The sequence below is a fragment of the Plutella xylostella genome, chromosome 27 (genome assembly GCF_932276165.1).
Source record: "Plutella xylostella chromosome 27, ilPluXylo3.1, whole genome shotgun sequence".
In the NCBI taxonomy this organism is placed as follows: domain Eukaryota; kingdom Metazoa; phylum Arthropoda; class Insecta; order Lepidoptera; family Plutellidae; genus Plutella; species Plutella xylostella.
In genome coordinates this window covers 2,050,389-2,077,297 of record NC_064007.1, presented here as the reverse complement: position 1 = coordinate 2,077,297, position 26,909 = coordinate 2,050,389, and the positions used below count along the sequence as shown (strand labels likewise).

Genomic DNA, 26,909 nt, shown 5'->3' with positions numbered 1-26,909 from the left:
CGAACGTGAGTTCCGGCTTCTCTACAACGTACTCGGGAATCTGCCCCTCTGCCTTTATTATCAGAAAGCCATTATTTTTCAAATACCTCCTGAGCATGACAGTTGACCAATAAATCGGTAGTCCTTCCAGTTGACTTAACCTTTTAAATATCAGTTTGACCGTTGGGTACATTCCATCATAGAAAAGTTTAAAAATGATGTCTCGTATTGTGACTTGATATTCAAATGTTTCGTTCACATCTTCCAATCTGTAGTCTATAGGTTGTTTTTGATGTGCGGACAAATAGTTGCGGTGGATCAACAATGCGGTTTTCTGCATGCCAGTGTAGTAGATGGCGCGGTTGATAGCCTTCTTGTAGGGTGCTTCTTCCTTCACATCGGAATTCGCACTGCATATTTTACTCGATGAAATAAAAATACCTCCCAACCTTCCCTCTTCTTCAATTTGACCAGCGATATGTGCTATCAAAGCGTTAGCTTCTTTCAAATTCGGGTCAACGGTTCTTAGCTCGGTGGGCGATTCAACCGCCAGCGACGTACTTGGTTTGACTTTTCGTTTCATATTGTGTTTTAATAATTATTTTATCACCTTTCGTTGGCATAAATTTTAAAAAAAAACGTGACTCATATAACAACACTTCCACTATTAATATGTAAGTACACTAGTAACAGCAAGCACGAGGTTTTAACAGAATAAATGACTGATAAAATTGACGTGCGTCCGGTATCACAGTAAAAGAAGCACTGAGCACTTGCGCAGTGGGCACGCCCCCCCGCCCGCGCGCGGGGCAGACGGACGCGGGGGCGCGGGGAGCGCGGGGAGCGCGGGGGGGCGGGTGGAAGAGAACTGGTATTATACCGTTATACGCACGCACTAAACATGAGCGTTTTTTCAACATTTTTTTTATTCTAACCTATGTATTTTGTAAAATATTAAGCATTGCAATGATTATGGAATACCTACTCTTACAACGTTTTGATAAACAAATTGATGTATGATCGTATTATTTATTATATTTTTTTAATAAAATGCAAACGAATTTTAGTTACTTATTTAGTTTAGGGCTGATTTTTCGATAGCAAGATAAGTGTTATCTGTGGAATAAAATTGTTGCTGTCGCATCTGAAGGTTTGTATTACTTATTTATTATATTTTTATAAAATGCAAACAAATTGTAGTTACTTATTGAGTTTAGGGCTGATTTTTCAATAGATAGCATCTGAAGGTTTGTATTACAGTGACAGTAAGAATTTTATTCTTCAGATTAGTAACACTTATCTGACCATTGAAAAATCAGCCCTTAGTTGAGTTATTTATTTCTTCGTGAGATTCGAAAATTGAACGTTTTAGGTAGGGATTTCGAATCATGTAATTAAATAGGCTACTTAACAAAAGATACTTAGGCACTAAATTATACAAACTTATGTCCTTAACCTACTAAGTACATGTAAGTAACCCATACCTATTTTTTATAAGTATGTACCTACTTATATAAGTAGGTACATACTTATAAAAAATACAACAACACCAACTTCTGTCAAATAAATTACTCTCACAATCGCGCGACGAAGCCAGTTATCAGCGGGGAGGTGTAGCGTGCTGCGGGGCAGGGGGGGAACAACCGACCGACCGGGCGACTGCGGGGACTGAGGCGAGGGGCGGAGAGGGCCCCTTTACCTCAACCCGCCGCCCGCCGCGCTCGCCTGGCCTGCCTGACAGTGTGTTGACGAACTGTGTTAAAAGTGGTTGTGTTTTTTCACTACCGTGGCGCGTGGTTTTTAGCTTTGTGTTTCGGTGAGTTGTGATCGTTAGCTTTTAGCGATAAGTCCGCCTGTTGTATATTTTGCTCCTTGCTGTAAGATTTAATAAGAGTAGTTTGTATATTTAAGTACTTAATGCTTAGATGCCTATTGATCATAGGTACAATTTAGGTACTAATTACAGTTGCGTGGTGTGCTATTGATGTTGTTAGGGAGAGGCGCTAGGTACCTATATTAAATGCTGGTAAACAATAAATGGTTTAAAGTTTATCCCTATCGAATCCGTAAATTGTGCAATAAAGTATTAAATAAATAAATAAATTGTACCTATAAGATTATATATAAATAAAAACGCTTAGTAGGATTATGTAGGTATTACCATAGAAGTAACATTTGAATTTATGATCAACAGCTGTACAGTTTGTACACTATTGAGAAGTTAAGTTGCTTGATAGTTTGAAGTTATAGTTGAGTTGAGTTGGCTTGAGAGTAGAAAGATCGAGATTCACAGATATGGCCGTTTATTGACGTAAACACAAGTTATGTTATAGGTGGCGACTGCTCTCTATGGTAGCTGTTCGTACTCTAATTATAATAATATAAAATTATGGCTAAGTGTGTGTGTCGCAAGTCGCGGCAACGTAGGTTGCTAAGTCAGCAACATAAAAATGTGCGATATTGAATCGTACATATTGGCAACCCCAAAAGATGAGAAAAATATCTCAGTTAAAAATAAAAGTTAAAGTATAGTGAGCAGTGCCATTACAAAGCAAAGAATTCGTAAGTATAAAAATTATAAGTAAGTGAGTTATTAAATTTAAAGTAAGTCATCAAAATCGAAGACGACGTTATCATAGACGGCCGGGTGCCGCGGCTCGGGTTGCTTGCAGGCGGCGGCGCGCGGGGGCACGCGGCGGGGGCGCGGGCGCGGGGGCGCCGGCTGGAGTTCCAGGTCTCCCTGGTTGTAGTCCGCTGCATTGTTTCTGGTCATCTCTGGCTCGGTCCTTTTGCAGCGGATGGGACAACGTTTGTTTATTGTCCATACGGTAATGATCGTTATCAGTGTACCCATCATGGTGTATATTATCACATTTTGATGTAAGTCGTGGCTTGATACTGAAGCTGGGAGTGAAGTCTCATGTATCTTTTGAGAAGCCAATCGCTTGTCGATTTCTTCCACACCCGGGTCTGCATTCAGCAGCTGTGCAGTTAGCGACTTCTTGTCGTGTCGAAAGTTGACAATCTTGTTAATAGATTTGTTGAATGTAGGCAGTCGGTCGAAGCTCAATCCCATATTCATTTTAGTATTGTAGATGTTATGCGAATATATGGTTAATTCCTTTGATTGTAGCACACAGTCTTGGGCTAGTGATACTATTGCTGGCGTAGTGATGACGTGTGTAGTGACGTCATTGTTACATATTATTCGTAGAGTGCAGGTATCGCAGCACACCGTGAGCCAGCTGTTCGGTGCGTGTAGCTCTGTCCAAGCATCTTTGCATGACGTGTCGGCGGTGACGCACGGCGATGACGATGGCTGTTGCTGCGCTAGCAGTTTTGCTTCGCACGGGGCGTTGTTATCGCTGAGAGTTAATACTGGTAAGTTTTTGTCGCATGTGTAAGTTCCTTGTTTCAGTTGAGTACATTTTTGCATATCTTCTGATGATAAACTTATGAATTTATTTCTCTTTAAATCCACAGCGATGTAGTTTGAGCTAAGTTGCACCATTCCTGTTCCATTTTCCGTTCTTATCGGTATAGGTATAATTCTGTGTAATATGAAGTCTTCGTCAGTTATCAATGGAATGTGTATCTCAAACAGAAAGTAGTTGTTTGTTATTCGTGCTTTCACGTAGAGTAGTTGATATAAATCTTTGATATCATCGTTGATGTTCTGCAGCGGTAGTGATAGAGATTTAGGCAGGCGTCCAGATATTTTGTGCAGTTGATTAATTAGTTCAGTTGGAGAGAGGAGCTCTGCGTTCATATGTCCTTTGTAGATGCTCGTGACGGAATCAAATAGTAATTCCTGTACTCTTCGTAGGCTGTTCATGAGTAGAAAAGCCGCTAGAGATGCTGAGTTGAAGTAGTTCGAGGCCATCACTTCTTCTAATTGAGTTTCAATCTTAGCAATGTTTTCGTCAGTTTGTTTCATATAGTCGTCTATTATGGAAAACTGCTTTTGTATGTTCTTTTCGCTTTTCTTCAGTATAGCGTTTTCTAGTTCTACGATAGATGTCTGGTTCTTGATGAGTTGTAAGAGATAGTTTTGGTTATTTTGCATAGTTTCGATATCTTCTTGATATTTGTCCGCGAACCTTTGGTCAAGGACACCGAACAGGCTATTCGCTACGTAGCCGACTCCATTTATCAGGCCACGTTTTTTCCTTTTCATGAGGTGATAGTTAGGTGAGAGGAGGATGCTGTTATAATGATCCAATAGTTCCATTTCGCTTTGAAGCTGAGTAAGTGTCGTTGTGCAGTACCTCGGGTCAGTTTTCTCGCATAGATCATTTAGTCGGGTAAAGTAAGTTTTAATTCTTCCCATTCCATCCCAGTAGTTACTTAAGTTGCAATACATTAGTAAAATCCACTCATCATGTATCATTTGGACGTTACCAACTGTGTCGTAATATACAGGGCGGTCGGATTCAAAGCTTGTAATCTGAGCGCTTGTTATTGTTTCTTCGCCGTAGGTACCGGAACACAATGTTAATAGTGTACATAAATACACGAAGGCCTTTCCGATCTTTGAGCTTGATGTTTTTGGTTTAGTTTTTGAGTTTTCAGGAGGTATTTGTTGTCCTTGACCTTGATCATTCTTTTCAGTTTTGTTTTCAGATTCAGCTGATGATGTTTCAATCGGAAGCGGGGATAATTTTGTTACCGGCCGCTTCATGATCCCATTTTTGGTTTTCAGAGTAGTTACTCGTACACGGCCGTCAGTGCCAGGATGTGTTCTCAGCACTCGGCCTAGCGCCCATCTTGCAGGAGGTAAGTTATCTTCTTTGATAAGCACAATCTCTCCTTCTTTGATGTTAGTGGTTGGTTTATTCCATTTACAACGTGTTTGTAAAAGATGTAGGTAGTCAGTTGACCAGTTTTTCCAAAATTGTTGAGCCATGTGTTCAGTTAGTTGCCATCTGCGTTGTAAGTTCATGTTTCTATCGTCACTGTAGTCTGATAGTGGTAGTGACAGTGTCGGACTTCCAGTTAGAAAATGTCCCGGTGTTAGGTAGTTGTAGAACTCCTCGGGGTCTTCAGTTAAGGGGCAGAGTGGCCTTGAGTTTAGGCAGGCTTCGATCTGAGTTAACAATGTTAGGAATTCTTCATAAGTTAGCTTTTGGTCTCCTAGGACTCTCCGCAGGTGGTACTTTGCAGATTTCACAGCAGCTTCCCACACACCGCCAGCTGTTGGCCAGGCTGGTGCGTTAAAGTGCCATTCCACTTCCATTTTTCCAATCTCAGTGAAGAATTCTGGAGCTAGTTCTTTCTTGAATTCATTGAACTCTGTTTTCAGTCTTTTTGATGCTCCGATAAAGTTAGTTCCACAGTCGGAATAGCAATGCTTTGGCGTCCCTCTTCTGTGGCAGAATCTTTGGAATGCCGCAAGGAAGGCTTCAGTTGTAAGGTCGGAGACCAGTTCCATATGCACGGCCTTTGTTGCCATGCACACAAAGATAACGATGTATCCTTTTGAAGTCTTCACGCCCCTCCCCTTGTTCAGTTTGACGTCGACATGACCTGTGAAGTCCATGCCCGTGTGAGTGAAGGGTCGAGACGGGGAGGTTCTTTGTTGAGGCAGGTCAGCCATGAGTTGAACGTTCTCAGTTGGTTTGAATCGGTGGCATCGTACACAATGACGTAGTTGGGCCTTGACAGTTCTGTTTCCGCTGATTATCCAGAATTTCTGTCGGATATGTGCTAGAGTTAGTCGAGCTCCTCCATGAAGTGTTCTAGCATGAGCTTGATCGATGACGAGTTGAGTTAGTCTTCCCTTTTTTGGAAGTATTGCTGGATTTTTCATCTCAGGTGATAGGCTGGATTTGTTGAGTCTTCCACCAACCCGAATGATTCCCTTTTCATCCAAGTATGGATTCAGTTTGTAGATGGAGCTCTTGCTTGTGATCGGTTCTTTCTTACTTAGTTGTTTGTATTCAGTTTCAAAAGCCACGCGCTGTTCGCATTTAATTATTATTTCCATTGCAGCGATAAGCTCGGCCGCAGTTAGGTATGAGGCGCCCGCTCGCGGCTGCTTATTAAGTGCGTTCGCACTAAAGCGGGCGACCCACGCGGTGACTCGAGTTACATGCGCCAATGAACTGTTATTGTTTAATAGCTCATTAGTGAAGTTATTATTTAGTTCTGATTTTGGAGATGTCTTGAGTTCAGTTGTGTTTACTTGTCCCATTTCTGTGGTGTACAAGCAATTCAATGTCTTCTGGCCATTAGATTCATCAGTGTCACGCAGGAACTGAGGTCCGTCCCACCAGAGGTCATGGTTCTTGAGTTTACTTGGGTACAGTCCTCGTGACGCGCAGTCGGCTGGATTGTCATCTGACTTTATGTAGTTCCATTTTTCAGCAGGTATGATTGCCTTGATTTTTGTAGTTCGGTTAGCTATGTAGGGTTCCCAGCGAGATGCGTCGGCTTGTATCCATGCCAACACGATCTGCGAGTCGCACCACGCCTGGACGGTGACGTTTCTGTTAGTCAGCGATTCCATAGTTTTTTGGATAAGTTGAGATAGCAGTAGTGCGCCGTTTAGTTCTAGCCTCGGCAGCGTGGTTTTTTGCTTAAGAGGCGATACTCTTGTCTTCGCTGCGAGTAGGGTGATAATCGCTTGGCCGTTTTCATCTTGCACTCGACTGTACACGACACAAGCGAATGCCTTTTCGCTTGCGTCGCAGAAACCCAGTAGGTCAATGTCTCCTGTTCCGCCGATCCATCTGTTTAGTTTGAAGTTTTTGACTTCAGGAAGTTCGTTTTTTAGTTTTCTCCATTCTTTTTGGATTTCAGTAGGTAATTTATCATTCCAGTTTAGTTTATCCACCCACACTCGTTGAAATAACAGTTTTGCTGTTACAGTGATCGGTGCTAGCCATCCGAGCGGGTCGTAGAGTTGCGATATTTCTGAGAGTAGGTAGCGTTTTGTTATATCATCTTTATTTTCTTGTAAGTTCCAGTTGAATAAGAATGTGTCGGCGCTCGAGTTCCAGCCTAGTCCGAGAGTTTTTGTTGATTCTTCAGTTTTGAAATCGAACATCTGTTTTGTTGATTTTTGGTTGTCGCTTAAGTTCTCGAGAAGAGCAGGATGGTTGCTGGTCCATTTGCGGAGGTTCATCCCGCCTCCCTTGAGGAGATTGATGAGGTCTTGCTGTAGTTTCAGCGCTTGTTCCAGTGAGTTGTGGCCGCTGACGAGGTCGTCAACGAAAAATTCGTTTTGTAGTATCTCTGCAGCTTCCGGAAATTTGTGTTGATCGTCGGATGCTAGTTGCCTCAGGGTTCTCAGTGCAAGCCATGCAGCACTCTTCTGACCATAACTCACGGTACACATCTGAAACTCCTGGAGTTTTTCATTGGGCGAGTTTCGCCATATGATTTTTTGCAGACTCTGCTGATCTTCAGCTATTCCAATACAGCGATACATTTTTTCGATATCTGCCGTAAAAGCATATTTGTAAGTTCGCCATCTTAAGATCAGTGCTTGAATGTCTTTTTGTAGGTTAGGACCTTTTTCTTGTAGGCAGTTTAGGCTGTAGCCACTCGAAGTTTTCTGAGAAGCGTTGAAAACCACCCTTAGTTTAGTGGTAGTTGAGTGTTCTTTCAGGACGCCGTGATGCGGAAGATAGCATTGCATTTTATCGGGAGTGTAAGTTGATGACGTCATATGGCCCAGTTCGATGTACTCCTTGATGAACTCTTTGTACATCATGGCGAGTTTTTTATTTCTTTCTAACTTCTTTTCCAGTTGTAGAAATTGAGAAGTAGCTATTGCTTTAGATTTTCCGAGCTTTTCTTCAGCATCGGGGATCAGAGGCATTTTCACGGTGTATTTTCCGCTTGATTCTCGTTGTACAGTTTGTTGATAGTAGATTTCGCATTGGTCACCTCTCGGCAGATCTTTGTTTTCATTTTGAATATTTTCAGTTTCCCAGAACTTGGTTATCTCTTCTAGGTCAACGAGTGTCACGTGACAGTTAAGAGTTTGTAGTTTTCCGCATAAGATCCATCCTAATTGCGTTTGTTGCGCAATAGGTGCAGTTAGTCCGCCCTTCAGCATGCCCTCCATCATGATGTCGGAGTACACGCCGGCGCCCAGCAGCAGGTCCACCGGGCGGGAGATGTTGTAGCGGGGGTCCGCAAGGCAGAGGTTCTCAATGTGCGGCCAGTTTTGTTTTTCAAATGTTGCGGTCGGTAAGTTATTAGTTAGTTTTCTCATGATAATTGCATCGATCTCAAAGGTATAGTCGGAGTGAATTGATTTGCATGATAATTGGAGGCTTCCTTTACAGTCCTCAGCAGTTGTTGACCCTACTCCGGATACAGTTGCGTGCAGTTTTTTTCTTTGTAGTTTGAGAAGTTGGGCAGCATTTTCAGTTATAAGATTCACTTGAGAACCTTGGTCTAGGAGACCTCGAAGTATGACGTAGTTTCCGTCAGCTGATTTAACTTTAAGTTGAATTGTAGTCAGCAGTACTTCTACTTCTTTGCTGGACAGGTGGTTGGCGCTCGAAGGTCGTGTGTGGTGCTGCTGGCCAGAAGTTCTTGGTTGATGGTTAAAGTTGCCTTTTTCATTTTTGTTTACCGGAGTAGACCTCACCCAGTTGGGATTGTGCAACAGTGTGTGATGGTTCATGTTACATTCCTTGCAAGTTTTAGTTGATTTGCACTCTGATTTTCCATGGCTAAATAGACAGTTTTTACAAACTTGCAGTTTTGCAACAATGTTGTTGCGCTGTGCTGTGTCCGCGCCGACAAACGTGGGGCATTGCATGAGCACGTGATTTTCGTCGCAGCATGGGCACTTTCCGTGAACCGTGAAATATGAGTTTGAGAATGTATTGATATTATGTTGCTCGTAGTTATGTTTTTTCGCAGGAAACGTTTTATTGAATGATTGTTTTGGACGAAAGCTGAAGTTATTTGATGAGGATTTGCTCACGCTGCTTTCTTTCTTAGATTTTTTCTTAGTTTCGTATGCCATGAATTTTATTTCCAGGAAATGTAGAAGTTCTTCTAAGTTGGGCACCTGCCTGGGCTCGCGAATTTCCATTATGTACTCATCCAAAGTTTTGTCATCGAGTTTTTGATACATAAGGTGGGAGATAATTGGACCAGAGGCGACGGTATCGATGCCTATGTTGGCTAGTCCGTTTAAGCTTTCTTGTATGACGTCATGCATCCTTTTGAGATTGTATGCGTCCGGCTGTTGTATGACAGGTAAGTTCGTGATCGCGTTGAGATATGAAGTAAATTGAGAGCGTAGATTGTCGTAGCGCTGGAGTAAGAGTTCCCAGCATGACTCGTAGTTCTCGGCGCTGATAGTTAGGTGCTGGACGAGTCTTTCGGCCTCACCTCGCAGTTTAGTTTTCAAGTGTTGCATTTTTTGTGCTTTGTTGATCATGGGGTTGTTGTGAACCGTTTCTATGTATAGATCCTTGAATGACACCCACTGACTATAGTTTCCAGAGAATTCAGGGATTTCCATACGGGGCGCCGTCTTCTCATAGTGTGTGGTGGTCCAGATCTTGCTGCTAATTCTTTTGCGAGTTTCGTCATATTTATCTTCGATATCAAAGAACATGTTTTCATATTCTCTGTCCTCACCTTTCAGTTGAGCTTGAATATCTAAGTGTAGCTTGTCGATGGGGGCCCATTTAGACTTCAGAGTAGACAGTTGATCTTCTAAAACCCATTTTTCAGCAGAGGTCTCGAGATTGATTTTAGCCATCGCGCGATCCAAAGCTTGAAATTGGCAATGTTGTTTGGTGAGCAGGTCCTGGATGCTGGTATCCATCTCATCCGTTATTATGTCGGATAAATCAAAGTTCACAGTTCGGTTTACTTCCTCAATGCGCTGGAGTTGCTTCATCATGTCAGATCTTATTGTTTCAACAAGTAGTTTAGTTTTGTTAAACACGTCATCGGAGTAATAGTTGATAGTTTTGTCAGGAAACTCCTTTTCGATGATGACGTGGCGCTCGGCGAAGTTATTCCAGTAGTCTTCTAGAATCGGCAACCGCTTCTTTAGGTATGCGTGATTTTTCACAGATGGCTTGTCTTTTTTATAGTTAGAGCAGAAAGTTTTAATTTTTTCGAAGCATTCCTCTTGAAGCTTCAGATTGGAGATAGTTGATTGAGACATAGCGATGTTGAAGTTGTAGTTAGATAGTAGGTAGTTACCTTAGTTAGTTGAAGTTTTCAAGTTCAAAGTTGTTATGACCCGAAGCTGTAGTTTACAGTCTTCTTACTTCTAATTTTTCACAGCAACGGCAGCCGCAGTTACGAATCCGTTGTAGTTCTCAGAAGTGGTCAGTTGAAGGTCCTCAGCGCAGTCTCCGCCCCGGCAATATGTGCGACTTCTCAATCTGACTGGGGAGGTCCGCTTGTGGAAGGCCAGCCAAACCGATCCGCTATCACCAGATAGGATAAACGCTAAGATACCTGATAAGTTATGCAGGACCACTTTTCTTCTCCACGGGTGTTTTCACTCACGAAGAATTAATCGCCGGTCACTGGTTTCAGTTTCACTTTCGAAGGACCAAAAATAATGTACAGTTTGTACACTATTGAGAAGTTAAGTTGCTTGATAGTTTGAAGTTATAGTTGAGTTGAGTTGGCTTGAGAGTAGAAAGATCGAGATTCACAGATATGGCCGTTTATTGACGTAAACACAAGTTATGTTATAGGTGGCGACTGCTCTCTATGGTAGCTGTTCGTACTCTAATTATAATAATATAAAATTATGGCTAAGTGTGTGTGTCGCAAGTCGCGGCAACGTAGGTTGCTAAGTCAGCAACATAAAAATGTGCGATATTGAATCGTACAACAGCTTTAATATGACTGTGCGTCTGCCTATAAATAGGTTTTTTACCATTATAAGGGGTGGAATATTACCATTACTGCTAAAAACATATTATATTTTTATGTGTAGGAAGAGGGTGCACTTGAGTTGACATATAATAATGACAGCTTTAACAACGTTTAAAAATAATTATTTTATTGTATTTATACTTATGTATATTTTGTCATTATTTCCAGGACGTGCAACTCGATACAAAATGGGCGAAGAAATATTGCAATGCCCACAATTTGTCAAAGATGTCAATGAGATTAACAAAATTGCCAGCAGCGTGGTACAATTATGTATCAATGAAGCCAAAACGGGAATGCTGAAACTACCTGTAACTGACAAAAGCAGAGCTAATGCTTACACTGGAACCATTATTCCAGCAGAGAAAATACCCCAACCCACATTTCCATTATCTTCAGATGCCTTCTACATACGGCCATTAATTCAAAAAACCTTCACTAACATGGTTTTGAAAAACAGATTGCTGCCTTCGCTCAATCTATTACATAAAGAAATTGGCAGTACTGCATTGACAATGGCATGTATGAAGGACCTTGGCTACGAGTGGCAGAAACTACCAAACAACAACCACGCATTCATCGTTGAAAAACCTAACTTTATACAAGCCAAACATCGCTACCTGAGGAAAATCCAACAGTATAGGTCGGACAAGCGAGGTATTGTTTACGTCATCAGAATCACGGGACAGACAATCAATGGTCGACAACCACAGCTATTCGAACAACACAGAAACTTATTGCTTGAGCAAAATAAAGTGGTATACAGTGCTTTCTCGCCTCAATATGGTTTACTTCATGAAACAGTTGGATCTTTGAGTGACGGTACAGAAGGCAGCAAAGGTTTTCAAGACTGGGTTTTTAAGCAAGTGGTTCCTATAGTTCCAGAGAACAGCATTCTAGTTATTCCAAAGCTAGTCGGCCTAGAGAAAGAACACAAGGACATCATCAACAGTTTGAGCACCAGAAAAGATATGATGGCTTGCCTAGAGAAAAACCATATACCTTATGATAAATTTATGCATAAAAGTCACCTGTTTGATCTAGTAACTAAACACGAACTGGACAAAGAACCTAGAAGCCAGTTAGAGATTAAATTAGAAGCGAAAGACATCGATTATTTGTTCCGGCCCGTATGGATGTCGGACTTTTGTTATTCATATGAACTCTTCAATGGTATCAGCAACATAAATGAGAAACTGGTAGAATTGGTAACATCGGATGCACTCAGTCTAGCGGGTAATTTCTTTTCTAATATATTGAGTGGACTTGAGAAGACATATTGGAAAATTACTGAAGAAAAGTTAGCTACGAAAGAAGAGGATTGTCTCAAAGACGACGCTTTGGTTGAAGATATTTTAGACCAGGTTATAGCTATGGCTATGGATGAAGAGATCTTAGATACAGACATTATTTCTAACGAACTTGATCTATACGAATCGTCGGATGAGAAGTAACTTTCGATCTTACTCATTAATTTTCATGAAACAAATAAATGATTGGTTGATTAATGTGTTTTTTATTATATTTATCACTAGCGGGACACAATAGGTTGTTAGAAAAACGCAACTGTACATACATAAAAAGATAGTATCTATGAAGTTATGTAATATGTATATTTTATGTAATTCTGTTAAGTTAATTATCAAGTGACATTTTAGTTTTTCCTGCTTTCATATACTTATCTTTTTTTTGCACCTTTCTACCTTTAAAAAAAGACTACCTCCTGTAGGTTGGCTGGTAAAAACTGCTTTTAGCATTAAGTCCACCTTTTGTACACTTATTTCTTATATTTGTGCAATAAAGTATTCAATAAATAAATTAAATTAGTTAGTTTTTATTAACAACCTCTTTTCCAAGCATCAGAGTTTCAACATGGCTACAGTCTTATCCTCAAAGATCGATTTGAGCTGCATCCAGATTCCAGATATTTTCTACTAAACCTAGTATTAGGCGAACAACCTAATTTATCGTGGCTATGTTTACAGCACATCATGATAACTATACCACGAAGTAATAGCAACACAGGTGTCTGGATCTCCAACCATCTTGGAAGATGCGACGTAATCATCATTAAACGAACATTCCCCTGCCTTAATTGGACATATTTGGACCTTGTTGCTTGAACTTAAAGCTTATAATCCTCCAGCGATCGAGAACATAGATAATATTTATTGTAATAGAAGAGATCATTACTCGGACGCACTCAAGATAGTTGATACTGTAAATTAGACCTTATTACCTCGGCATTTGGCACATTGTTTTTGTTGAATATTGTAATAAACCTACAGATATGACGATGCTTTTGAAACTTAGATTAGCAATATACGAATTATGAGTTAAATATTGTTGTATTGGAAGTTCTATTGTAGCAAACCACTTCAACCAAAAAATAACATGTGAATTCATAGGTGCTTGTATTTACGAAGCAAATGTCCGTAAGTAACCTAATAGATTCCGTATATGTATCCTAAAAGTAATTCCTGGTATCAATTTTAGGATACATAAGTTTTTTCGTTAGTTAAATTGTAGGTACACTATACAGGGTTATTGGTAAGTAGACCGGATCCTTTCAGGAGGTGATAGAGGAAGGCATTTCCAGTCGATTGAACCCAATAATGCATTATCCTAAAGTTAACCATTTTTGAGATATTTAATATTTTAGGTTTTTTTAATTTTTTGCCAAAATTTTATGCTTAAAACCGAAAATAAAAAAAACTAGCCACATTTCAATATTTTTTTTGGTTGTTTTGCATAAGTAACACCTTAATAAACTAATTAAAATAATCAAATGTGCACTATTCGACTTCAATTAGACATAATACCTCAAAATAGTGAAACATTTTGAAAAAATATTCAAAACGCAAAAACAAATAAATTAAATTAAAAAAGATTTTCATATGACTTTTTTTTGTGCACTTCGGCTTAAAAACATGGTCAACTAATAAGCGTTCAAACAAGATGATTCAATACCAAATCAATTAAGGTATCACCAAGATATGGCCAAAACAACCAGCACAGACGGACAAAATTCAACAGGAAAACTAACAAAATTAGCCCAATTTAAAGGTAAAAAGTGTGATTGTTTTCAGTCCTGTTAACTTTAGTATGGAAACCCCTGCTCAGTTTTCTCCGCTTTCTCTGGTTGTTTTGGCCATATCTTGGTGATACCTTAATTGATTTGGTATTGAATCATCTTGTTTGAAAGCTTATTAGTTGACCATGTTTTTAAGCCGAAGTGCACAAAAAAATGTCATATGAAAATCTTTTTTAATTTAATTTATTTGTTTTTGCGTTTTGAATATTTTTTCAAAATGTTTCACTATTTTGAGGTATTATGTATGTCTAATTGAAGTCGAATAGTGCACATTTGATTATTTTAATTAGTTTATTATGGTGTTACTTATGCAAAAAAACCAAAAAAAATATTGAAATGTGGCTAGTTTTTTTTATTTTCGGTTTTAAGCATAAAATTTTGGCAAAAAATTAAAAAAACATAAAATATTAAATATCTCAAAAATGGTTAACTTTAGGATAATAAGGTTCAATCGACTGGAAATGCCTTCCTCTATCACCTCCTGAAAGGATCCGGTCTACTTACCAATAACCCTGTATAGTAAAAAATCCTTTGACCACAGATATTTTGCCTTAAATGTGCCTTTATACACTCACGGGCAATGAAAAAGTTCCACTCACAAAATACCGACAACAAACGACCCCAATTTTTACAACTATTTAATTTTAAATTTGACAAACAAAATATTACCGTTTTTAGTTGGTTATATCCTGATGCTCTGTTAAATATACTACAATGTTGCAGAAGGCGCCATTAAGCTAGCATTTTCTGTTAAAACGTAATTTGTTGCTTTTCTCAGTGGAACCTTTTCATTGCCCCTGAGTGTATTTTATATAGTTTATGATGCAAATAGGCGAGATTATAGGCCCTATTTCATTAGAAATAAACGTAATGACGGTGGCGAAATGGTTATTTGCCTACCCTTTAAGGAGTAAGTGTTATACATGTCATCATCATCATCAGCCAATAATCATCCACTGCTGGACATAGGCCTCTCCCAAAGAGCGCCACAACACTCGGTCCTCGACCTTCCTCATCCAACCATTACCCGCCACCCGCCTAAGGTCGTCAGTCCAGCGGGCAGGAGGGCGTCCCACGCTGCGTTTGCCTGTTCGTGGTCTCCACTCGAGAACTCGTCTACCCCAACGGTTATCGGTTCTTCGGCTCATATTTTGACATGTTATACATGTATACTGTATTTAATATTACTTGAATGATATAGGTATATACTACTTATAAGTACTAATGATATTATCGTAAAACGTGGGAATGTATTGAGTAATGACGCAATTTACGTTATAATTTAACTGCAGGCGGGAGCGATTGCATCGCTATTTTACGATAATAGTATAGCAGGTTACGGAAGGTCAATAGCTAATGTAGGTTATTATTTTACAACAAAGGTTATTTAAATCCGAATTAAAATATAATAATATAATGTAAGTACTGAAATTTAACCGAAGGCTTCTAAACTTTAGTGCCAATTACTCCATAGTCGGTTAGAGCATAACCAGGGAGTAGTGGTTGACTTTTGACACATCTGTCATTAATTTTATATAGAGATGACGTTTAATTTATAAATCAATCCCTGTCGGTTAGATAACCGACTATGGAGAAATTGGCACTTAGGTTTGTTAGTTGTATTACTATATTACTCGGGTACGGTGGTCAGTTTATAAAGATGCCTTTGCCCAGCAGTGGGACACTAAACAAGCTACATAAAATATTGTATAGTTGTATACACGGTGTTGCAAAATGGATTTACCATACCGAAACCTACATGTGCAGCACGTTATATCTAAGCCCGAAAATGAAATCAGAATATCAAAATTAGCGAAAAAAAATAATCATTTTAAATATAAACATTGTTGGTCACGTGACTTTTTACTATGTAATGAGAATTTTGAAAACCTCCCATACCCTAAGGTTGATCACTTGCACCGATATAATAATACTTGTACAGAATATTAAAGCGACAAATTCATAATTTTCTGTAGGAAATTGTACTGGACTTCTTTTGCAGAACAAGAGTTTTCATTGAAGTAGATACTTTGAAATTTCCATTGAAATTCATTGAATGAATAAGAAATAAATAGCATTGGCACAACTTTCAGCTTTCAACAAGTACTTTAGTCGTAAATGCTTTAAATTATTTATTAAATCGACGGGCCCCTACATTTTGCACAGCTGTTGCTTTAAATTTTTAATACTATTATTGAGATGTTTTTCAGTAGTCAGTACCTAGAGAAAAACACCTAATATGAATTTAAATCCCTTCTAATCATTAATAAACATACAAACCGTAGCATTAAAACGAACAAACAGAGCAAAAAAAAAAACAGAAAGATTTTGCAAAAAAGTGAGTAGCAATAAATAGTTAATCATTACCTATATAATAATTAATATAAAAATCAATAATAATACCCAGACTATTCCCGCGTAAAAAACAAAAATGGCGTCTTTTAATTACGCAACAAACACGAGGCAACCGCATCCTATCAAACAGAGACTTTTCCAACTTCCCACTCTTGTTAACATTCAATCGATGGCAAAGGAAATTGAAATCAGACCCACGTCGGGAATCGAACCGATATGCCTCGCACCTTTAGACTTCGCCTTAATTAAAAACCCACTTCCTACACTGACATCGTTCTCGACTAGAAGGGATAGTGTCGGGCGGGGTGTTGTGCGAGAATTAGCCGTAAGTGTGAGCCGTAGAGGTGATGTTACAATGGGCTGGGTAATGAAGCTTACAGGAGTAATTTCAATTGTCCATCGGACGGGAGTTCCTGAGCGAAAACTAGTGTAGTATAGTCTGTTCACGTAGAGATGGCAAATAATACAATAGCACTATTTCGACATAGCTCACCGAGTTAGTAAGCTTAAGTGGCAGTGGGCTGGTCACATCTGTCAAAAAACCGATGAAACGTGTTCTGGAGTGGAGGCCGCGTCTAGGCAAACGTAGTGTGGGACGCCCTCCGGCTAGATGGGGTGACGACTTGCGAAAGGTGGCTGGTTATGATTGGATGCGGAAAGCTAAAGATCGCATCCAGTGGCGTGCTTTGGGAGAGGCCTACGTCCAGCAGTGGACTGCTATAGGCTAATGATGATGATGATGATGACTATTTCTAAACTCACTATACCACGACTATATGTCAAACACGGGGGCTTTTGAACTATACTTAATTTTTTTTAACAAACGAGTACCGTCATTCACATTTCCGATATTGACAGAGTGAGATTGGTCATTGTTAGGACCAATAGCAACGCAATACTAAATTACGTGGACCAATAGCAAAGCATTAAAATAACTTCAGTAGGTGTTAAGCGCTGTGAAACAATTTTCGCATGTGTAAAGGCCCATCTTAAACTCCTTTTTAGCGTTGCAAAAAAAATGTAGTTGTAAAACTGTAATATTCGTTAAAAACTTCCTATCAACTCAACATGTTTTTAAACCTCAAAATACGGCTGAGCGCTAACTTTTCTTTTCAATATTAACACAATAGACTCCGACCAAGCTTTCAGTGGCCGTCCTATACTAAAAGTTTAATCTACTAGTCACGGAAAATTTCCTCTAATGACAGAGAAAATAAGGTCCAAATTAACTATTCGAACCGTACCAGAAGGCATTACTCGATTAAGGATTCCTAATCGAACTTTCGATATTGAATTTGCGTTGCATTTGAACAGTTCTTTCGAGTTTGAATTTTGTGCAAAGATTTTAAAGTAGATTTTCGTTTGTACTTGCGAAGTCGTTTTAGTTCCTCTCTCATAGATGCCGATGTTCCGATGAGACTCGATAGAATTTGGCTGGAAATGTGATTTTTAAAGAAAACGAAAATATAACTCTCCCGTAGTAATAGTATACAGGGTGTTGCAAAATGATGGATCGTATCAGAAATGAGGTTATCCGTCAGAGGACTAAGGTTACCGACATAGCTGTCAAAATATGCAAGCTGAAGTGGCAGTGGGCTGGTCATATCTGCCGAAGAACCGATAACCGTTGGGGTAGACGAGTTCTCGAGTGGAGACCACGAACAGGCAAACGCAGCGTGGGACGCCCTCCTGCCCGCTGGACTGACGACCTTAGGCGGGTGGCGGGTAGTGGTTGGATGAGGAAGGCCGAGGACCGAGTGTTGTGGCGCTCCTTGGGAGAGGCCTATGTCCAGCAGTGGATGATTATTGGCTGATGATGATGATGTGTTGCAAAAAGGATACTAAGCCGAAACCTACATGTGCAGCATGTTATATCTAAGCCAGAAACTAAAATCGGTATGTCAAATTCGTGAAAAAAAACATACATTCACTATAAAAACACACATAGGATGTAATTTTAAAGTTTCTAACATAAATAACTGAAAAGATTATCACCACAGTGACAAACCCTAGCTATCGAGGTTCCTAGTTTTTCGACACGCGAAAAAGAAGCGAACGCTAAGTTACAAAAACACATAAGTTACAGTATATTTTTGTGTTTAAGTAGTATACATTGCACCTCTACTCCCATTAATTATGTTAAAATTGACTCTTCCATCCAAAGTTTGTCTGGTAGAGATTGCTTTTAGCAATAAGACCGCCTTTTTGTACTATGTTATATATAAGTTGTGTTTTCGTTATGTTTTCTTTAATGGTGTAAAATAAAGAGTACTCTAGCCTATTCTATTCTACACTAAACTCAAATCCAAACCTCCCCACGCAAACCATAGGTACATTCAGCACACAGTTCTACACACAAGGTACAGTCACACGCAAGTCGGCTCCAACAGATTACGTCCCCACATTGGTGCACAATTTCCATTGATTAGTACATTTGATTACCCACCGGACTGTACTAGACGTCGTTAGCTTTACATAGTGATTTCGGACTGGCGGGCCTAACTCCGACGATGGCCGAATGGAGATACGACTCCTTTGGAATACTCTAATAAATAAATAAATAAATATGTGGGGACATCTCACACACGGTCATCCGACCCCAAGCTAGGCAGAACCTGTGTTATGGGTGTCGGACAACTGATATATCTACACAAATACATAGATAGATAGATACTAAATATAAATATCAACAACCAAGACCCGAGTACAAATATCTGTCTTTAAACAAAAAATATTTGCCCCAGCCGGGAATCGAACCCGGGACCTTTGGCATAGCAGTCAGGGTCACTAACTACTACGCCATTCAGCCGTCATGGAGGTTGGCAGGTTATCCTGATATATTTGTTGAGCTTTAAATAGTTTAGAACACATTGTTTGCTATACAGTACCGGTACTATTGACCAGTTACCACAGAGCTCTTATTTTGATTAAATTCGGTTAGATTTTTGACATTATTCATTGCTATAATTGTACTTATTTCACATACCGAAAAGCCTCTAGAAATTGTACTTGAACAACTATACTACTGTATACCTTGTTTCTGGTAAATATATGATTTATATTCTATTCTATTCTAAAACAAGAGTATCTATTCTTGGACTAACAGAGCGCCTATCTCAGCTATTGCAACACCCAGGCTTGCTGCTCCAGTTTACTCGGCAGCTAGGCTGGCTGAGCTGAAATCAAGGGGATATGTACAAAAAGTTCCACTCGAGAGAGCCACGTACAGGAACTCGCTCCCTCTCAGAATAGAATCGGGTCTTGGGTGTTGATATTTATATTTAGTATCTATCTATCTATGTATTTGTGTAGATATATCAGCGGTCCGACACCCATAACACAGGTTCTGCCTAGCTTGGGGTCGGATGGCCGTGTGTGAGATGTCCCCACATATTTATTTATTTATTTAATAGTATAGTGACTACGTGACCACATCCACACTAGTCCAGCGATGTCTATAATTGACGGCACATAAGCGACACGACTGTTATGTGGCGTCAATACAGCCTCTCGATTTCGCATCACACGTCTTGTGACTGACTACACGTAACCGAATTAGGGAGGGTACACTGGACCTTCATCTAATGGCCATAGCATACCGTTTGAATGTAATTCTTAAGACACATAGAGTTGTTATATGTAAAACCTTAGGGTTTAAGTCACACTATTATCACCAAATACGCGTTAAGAGTTAATGTTCAAAGTTGTGTGTGTAGGTATGCATAATTGCAACGAATTACGAAAACTTAGTTAAGCTTTGAATTTTAGGGTGATTGGCAATGTAACCCCGTGTGCCTAGCCATGTTTCATGAAAATCGGTTTAGCAGTTAAAAAGTAATGCAACTTTTAGCGTTGAATGTCGGGGGTTTTTAATGTTGTTTAAGTTATTTACTCCAGAATATCTACGCCTTAAAGCCCTTCAAACCTGTGCAGAGCAGAATAGCAAGTCAAATATATAGCTGTGCTATGTGTCTATGTATGTATATGTATATATAGTATACCTAGATAACAAGGGCTAGGCATGCAAGATAATCTGGGATGATTAGCCGTCCAATGTACTTACTCACACGGGTATGAGCTGATGTCGTTATGGTGGGCATGCATCGATGCATAGGTACATAATCATATATGTATCACCTACCATATGAATCTAAACCATACACCATAAACCTTACCATAGAAATATAAACGTAGTAACCAGAAGGCCTAACACGGCGCGCAAGACGCGCACGCTAAGACGTGACAAAAGATTTGCGACTTCGAGAGCGAGTGCGACGGAATACCTACTTTTGTTACGTCTTGACGTGCGCGTCTTGGGTCCCGTGCTATGCCTTCAGTAGTGACGTACTGACATGCCGTCTAGTGAAACCTCACATCGTCGAGCCCCCAATTTGCACCTTTACTCAGAATAACATATCTGCTCGTAAACAAAACTCAACAGTTAATGCGATGGCCTACCCGCGACCCCCATTCTTCGCTCGCAAATCCCCAAAAACTATTATATAAAGAGTAACGTCCGACTTTCTGTTTGTATCCATGATATTGGACAAATAAATCTCTGTTAGGAACAGGTTATTAGGGTTGCGAGGAAATATTGTTGCTTGGGACGCCTACAATTTCTCTTCTATCGGGGCTCGCCTGTCATTGCTGACCCATTTTCGGTGATTTTGATATTTATTGTTTCATTATCTACCTACGAATACTTAATCTTAATACCTAGGTACACACCACAACAGCTACCGTGCTAAAAGCGACACATTAGGAATTATTAATCCATCACTCGCATGACAAACATATGTCAGATCTGCACAAGTGACGTCAAGGCGGTGCGGAGTTGGAGTTGGGTGGTTCTAATGAGCTATAACCTTAAGTGCCAATTTCTCCATAGTCGGTTAGACCATAACCAGGGAGCAGTGGTTGACTTTTGACACATCTGTCATGAATTTTATATGGAGATGACGTATAATTGATGAATGATAACTGTTCGGTTAGATAACCGACTATGGCGAAATTGGCACTAAGGATTGTTAATTGCTAATGTTCGGTGGTGGTAACTCCACTGGCCGGGAATCAAACCTGGACTCCTGGCTCTGTACTTAACGTCGCGTTTCCTCGTCTCACTAACTTACGTGATCTAATATGGCCGAGTTTCAGCCACTAATTACTCGAGATGTCTTTGCTCAATTTACTCAGCTCACAAATTAATGGGCTTATGTACAAACCACAAGGGGTTTTGATGGACGACGTACATATTATGTTGTGTTTATAACTTACGACACGACTTAGATAGGAATAAAAGATTTAAATAATGAAATATAATAGAATATACTCTTTATTTTGCACCATTAACGAAAATATTACAAAAATAAATCAAATAAATTCGCTATCCATAACTAAATTAACTTTTTATATAAGTACCTACATAACTATAAATAAAATGTTAAGTATGTGCATGATAAAAAATATTAAAAACCGAAAATTATGCCCTTTTTCCCTCAATGTAACACGTAAAATTGTTACCAGAATTGGCCCTCTTTAACAGTTTGGTAAGCTTACAAAGTTAACTTTAGGAGTAGTGGACTAACTTCATTTATAAAGGGGCCACTAACTTGATGCGTTGTGGGAGGTCCAGTAACTTTCTAAGTTCAGAGAGACATTTGTCAGTTACCTATGTTATTTGTTTTGGGCCTATAAATTAGTATGTAAGTACCTACTTAACTTACCAAAATAAACATAATCATCATCAACCCGTTACCTTTCACTGCTGGATATAAATACTCGTTTATAAATACGTTATATTGAAATATAAGTACATAATAATTATGTTAGTCTACCACTCTGTACAGAAAAAATCTTTACATTTTTTTGACAAAGAAAATGTCCTAAGAAATATTTCGGAAGTCTCTCAGGATCACAGCCTGAAATTACGAGTATATTTTAGGAAACAAACAATAATTCAGGTCTCAAGACGATATCAGAGAGAAATATTATAATTATTTTGTACAAACATAACGGAACACAATACAGGTGCTGTCAAAACAACACGGCCTTTGTCTTGCCAGAAAATTGTACACTGTCGTGCAGACAAATAGCCACCTTTGCTTTTATTTTTTAATTATACGTTCCGGGGTGTCTAAAAAACCACAGGATATAAAATACGGTACAGGACTACAGGGCGGTCACTCTCTAAAGCTGCGTACAGACCGGCCCGGCAAACGATGGATATTTATCATACATAATACAGGGCAGATTACAGCAACGAAGGTCAACGAGACCCGTTCGTTGGCGTTCGTTTGGCCGGTCTATACGCAGCTTAAATCGACGAACGAACGAACAAGAATTGTCACGCAATCGGCAAGGTTAATGCAACGGAATAGAGTAGAAGTTAGCGCATCAGTTTTTGTTGTTACTAAGCTTCGGCTAACCACGGCTCTATCTCGTTGTATTAAGCGTGCCGATTGCGTGACGATTCTCGTTCGTTCGATCGTCGATTTATATAGTGACCCCTCTATATTGCGTGTCGCAAGTGGCTCACGCAGACTATGATGACGCAGTTTGCAGGGAATACGGTGTTCTTGTTTCTCACGCATGGCGTATAGAATTGTTTCTTGAAATCCATCGTGTAACAAGCACTCGTGGTTATTTTATTTATTTACATACCTAGGTATGCAAATTTTGTGATGTCTTATTATAATTATGAATCTGAGTTAGTCAATTGAATTGCTGTTACGCTTTGAGATATTTACATTTGTGTCTATCGAGCTATTTGAGCTATGTCTAATACGGGCATTCAAAACCTGAAAACCGTATAACACGCAGTAAACATACGTACAAAATGTTAAAACCTCTCATAGCAGTTCCGCTAAAGCCTCGAGGCCACTATCAAACTGAAAAGGCGCGTGCAATCTCCGAATTTTCAGCACACGGCAAATATCAATGTTTTCAGCAAAAATCCTCCATTTTTCCCACCGCCACTGTACAAATACAGCTGCGTGCGCGAAAATTTACAAATGTACAATCACAGATATGCTCCAGGTCTTATTTGAATAAGCGCCATCGTCTTTCGCGCTTATACGAATTCGGAGTGGTAAATTTGTCACAGTAATACAGCTTATATTAACGTTTTAATACCTATTTTTGTTTCCAGCGTGCTTAGCGTGTGAGTGACAATCACTAGAGCTGCTAGCCAAGCACGGGGCGCAAGACGTGATAAAAGTTCTCCGTCTTGCATCCCATGCTAACTCTTGTCACCGTGGTGAAAGGATTATCCAGTCAGTTTAGTGCCAATTTCTCCATAGTCGGTTAGTGTTGCCAGGGAGTAGTGGTTAACTTTTGACACATCTGTCATGAATTTTATATGGAGATGGAGTTAAATTTATAAATCAATCCCAGTCGGTTAGATAAACGACTATGGAGAAAATGGCACTTAGCTTGATAGCTTGGACAAATACCTCTATTTAAACGCAACTTTATACTTGAGTTCAAAACTATTACGCATTAGCAAAATATTTCATATGAATAAGTTACCAAAGGACTCCAAAGCTCCCACACTGCCTCGCCTCCACCTCCTCAGCCTGCGGCTAGATGTTATCGTGGAAATTGCACATACACCTCTCTGCAAGACATGTGTGCGATCCGCGATACCACGTTTACGCTGATTGGGCGGTAGGCGCGACTTCAGATACTGATTTCATCTTTTAACCCGCAAACAGAAACGAGTTTTTGTTGAAGGGTTTTGTCTATTCGTGTTTTGTGGGCTAAGATTTTTCTTGAGTTTTAGATGGAGTGTTGGTATGGTACCTACCTACATGGTTTGTTTTAAGTGGTTTTAGTTTGAATCTGTTTAGGGTGACGCGCATGTCCATCTAACGCTGTTTTATTTATATAGAGTATCGCTTTGTGTAATAATGCCTGTAAATAATTGTCCTGCGATTAACGATTCATATATGTATATATATACAAAAACGATAGCCATCTGCCAAATTCATACATGCTATGTAATTTTACATGTCACAACATGTAATTTAGATAAGACGCAGCCATAGCGGGGAGTTGGGCAGTTCTTCTTTTTAACCTACATAACTTGGTCTCCATCAGTTGTGAAGAAAAAAACATGAGTTTTACAAATATTTATTTATTTATTTATATTTCAGCGTGCATTGTACAAAAAACACAACGGCTGTGCACGTTTACAAAAATATAAATTTATATTTTTGTATTTAAAATTACGTTACAGAGTGGTAAATCCGCGTGACAGAGGAGTATTTCATACGAATCTTGGCTGTCTCCCGCCACTTCATCCTGCGCATATTCGATAATGTTACAAAAAATATATATGACAACATAAAATATAAAAATTTATTTAAACTCCAGAAGATATTACCTATTTAGTAAAACAAAATATATATTTTTAAATGATTTCTGAAATATTTAAAAAAATTGTTGAAAATTTGTCTCTTACTACCTAATGTTTTAGTAGTAGCATTCTGTCACGTAGGTTGCCATTTAAAATATTTGTTTGAGCCACTCGTGCTTATTGCCATCGATCTGAGTTTAAGGTCTCCTTTTCCCCTTGGTAAGATTTCCCCTTTGAGATCCAGACACCGCGTATCGGCCACCCGCAAAGTGTGACAGGAGGTGCGTGTGTTTATTCGGTGACAGCTTCGTCACGTAGGTAATCGTTAAAATAAAATACAATGAAATTATTATTTTGTTATTTACTCATTAGTAATAACAATTACTTTGAAATCAACATGTGAATATTACACTTTATGTTACTGTTTAAATGCTAATCGACTTTGCAACACATTTTACCCCTCTGTCACACGACAAATCTGTCACATTCTTACCAAACACTCCAACCTGAGAATATTCATCAAAGAAAAATTGAAGAGAAACTACACGTTTTGGTTAAAGTACGAAGCGAAAAGAACGTCCAATACACTTGCGCTTCATTAATAAAAAGTTTCGTTAGTGAAAAAGCTAATTTCGTGCTATTGTTCTCAAGAACAGACGATGAATGTGGTAGACTGTTTAATATGGTGGAGAATGATTTATCGGATGTTTGATGATAACATTAAAGTCCTTCCAGCTTCTAAGGTAATTAAAAAAGGAAAGAGTATTTTTTTCAAGTTCTAAGAGCCACTGCTGTATTTTCGAAATATGGCTGATTAAAACTTTAACAAATTACGTAATTTTCATTATGTTACTTAAATTTTAGGTTGCCGAAAATATTAATTGTGCTTATTTTATGTAGTTGGAACAAATTTGTCCTTTAAGTTCCTGAAATACGGATATTTCACTCTCCAGAGGTTCTCAAGTGTGATTTCATTAGTTATACTAATAATAAAGATATCTCCAGTAATTTTTTTGACTAACTTGAAACCATAATGATTTATATGTAAGTTACTAAATTAATATTTTTAAATAAAACTGTTTTATTCCAAAACGCTGCCGCATATTTAATAGAATAACAACTATGTCACATCGTTTACCACTCTGTAACGATTGGTGTCTCCTGGTAGTCAACTTATTTTTGGTCGTTTATATGTTATGTTATAAATAGTGCAACTTTGGAAAAATCATATTAAATTTAGTCATTGATGTTAACGTCTATGCTGTTAATTTTTTACTGTAATTAGTAGCGAAAAAATATTTATCGCAAAAACAAGCTTCATTTTAGCTGAAATTGTGACAGAGTGGTAATAACTACTTAATAAATATTTTGTTATAACTAAAAATCCATTCTTTCATATGTTTTCTAAAATGGTATTTTGTTTATTAACGTATCAAAAAAGTTTCATTTTAATCGACGAAGACTATTTCGTTAAAATAAAATAAAAGATTCTGTGACGAAGGTGTAATTTTCTTTGCCTTATCCACGTATTATGTTCTGAAAATCTTGAAAAAATACTTAAACTTCGCGGCCAACCACCTTTTTCGATAGAATAGAAATGTAGCTATCATAAAAATTATAAGAGTTCACCAAAAAGCTAAAGTTATTTTTTTCAAATTCGGGATAATTTTTTATCCATTATGTAGGTTAAAAAGAAGAACTGCCCAGTTATCAATGTCATTTCCTATTTTTCACACTCTGTAAGTAGGTACTTTACTTAGGAAGGCACGACTATGACGTCACACGTCGTACATCAGGGATGATGACGTCATCAACGTGGCAAGACATTAAGTTGACACATAATGAGTGAAAATTTCATGAGTGTGTGTATGAGGTTAATTTACACATACATAATTGTATACACATGCTCGCGATTGTAATTCCCGAAGGCTATAAGGAATTATACAGGGTGTTGCAAAAAGGGTATACTAAGCCGAAACCTACATGTGCAGCGAAATTCGCGGAAAAAAACGTGACTTTTTACTATGGAGGTTTTTTTTTTCGCGAATTTAAAAATTCTCCTTTCAGTTTCGGGCTTAGATATACCATGCTGCACATGTAGGTTTCGGCTTAGTATACCCTTTTTGCAACACCCTGTATAATATAGTCAGAGAAATCACTCGCGAGTCACCCGCTTTTCACTGTACATTCACGTGATAGTAGGTCGCGAGCCGTATCGCCGTTTTGGAATGAGCACAATGCACTTAG

At 38.9% G+C, this 26,909-nt stretch overlaps 2 protein-coding genes across 3 annotated transcripts in view; one reads left to right on the top strand and one right to left on the bottom strand.

The window, feature by feature from the left end:
* LOC105382892 overlaps nt 1-26,909 on the bottom strand; it is a 531,219-nt gene that overhangs the window by 183,811 nt on the left and 320,499 nt on the right. The gene's annotated exons all lie outside the window — the stretch shown is intronic.
* On the top strand, nt 1,733-12,322 carry LOC125490707. The gene is made up of 2 exons (XM_048630762.1): nt 1,733-1,795; nt 11,026-12,322. The coding sequence occupies exon 2, from the start codon at nt 11,046-11,048 to the stop codon at nt 12,309-12,311; it is 1,266 nt and encodes a 421-aa protein (XP_048486719.1). The 5' UTR covers nt 1,733-1,795; nt 11,026-11,045; the 3' UTR covers nt 12,312-12,322.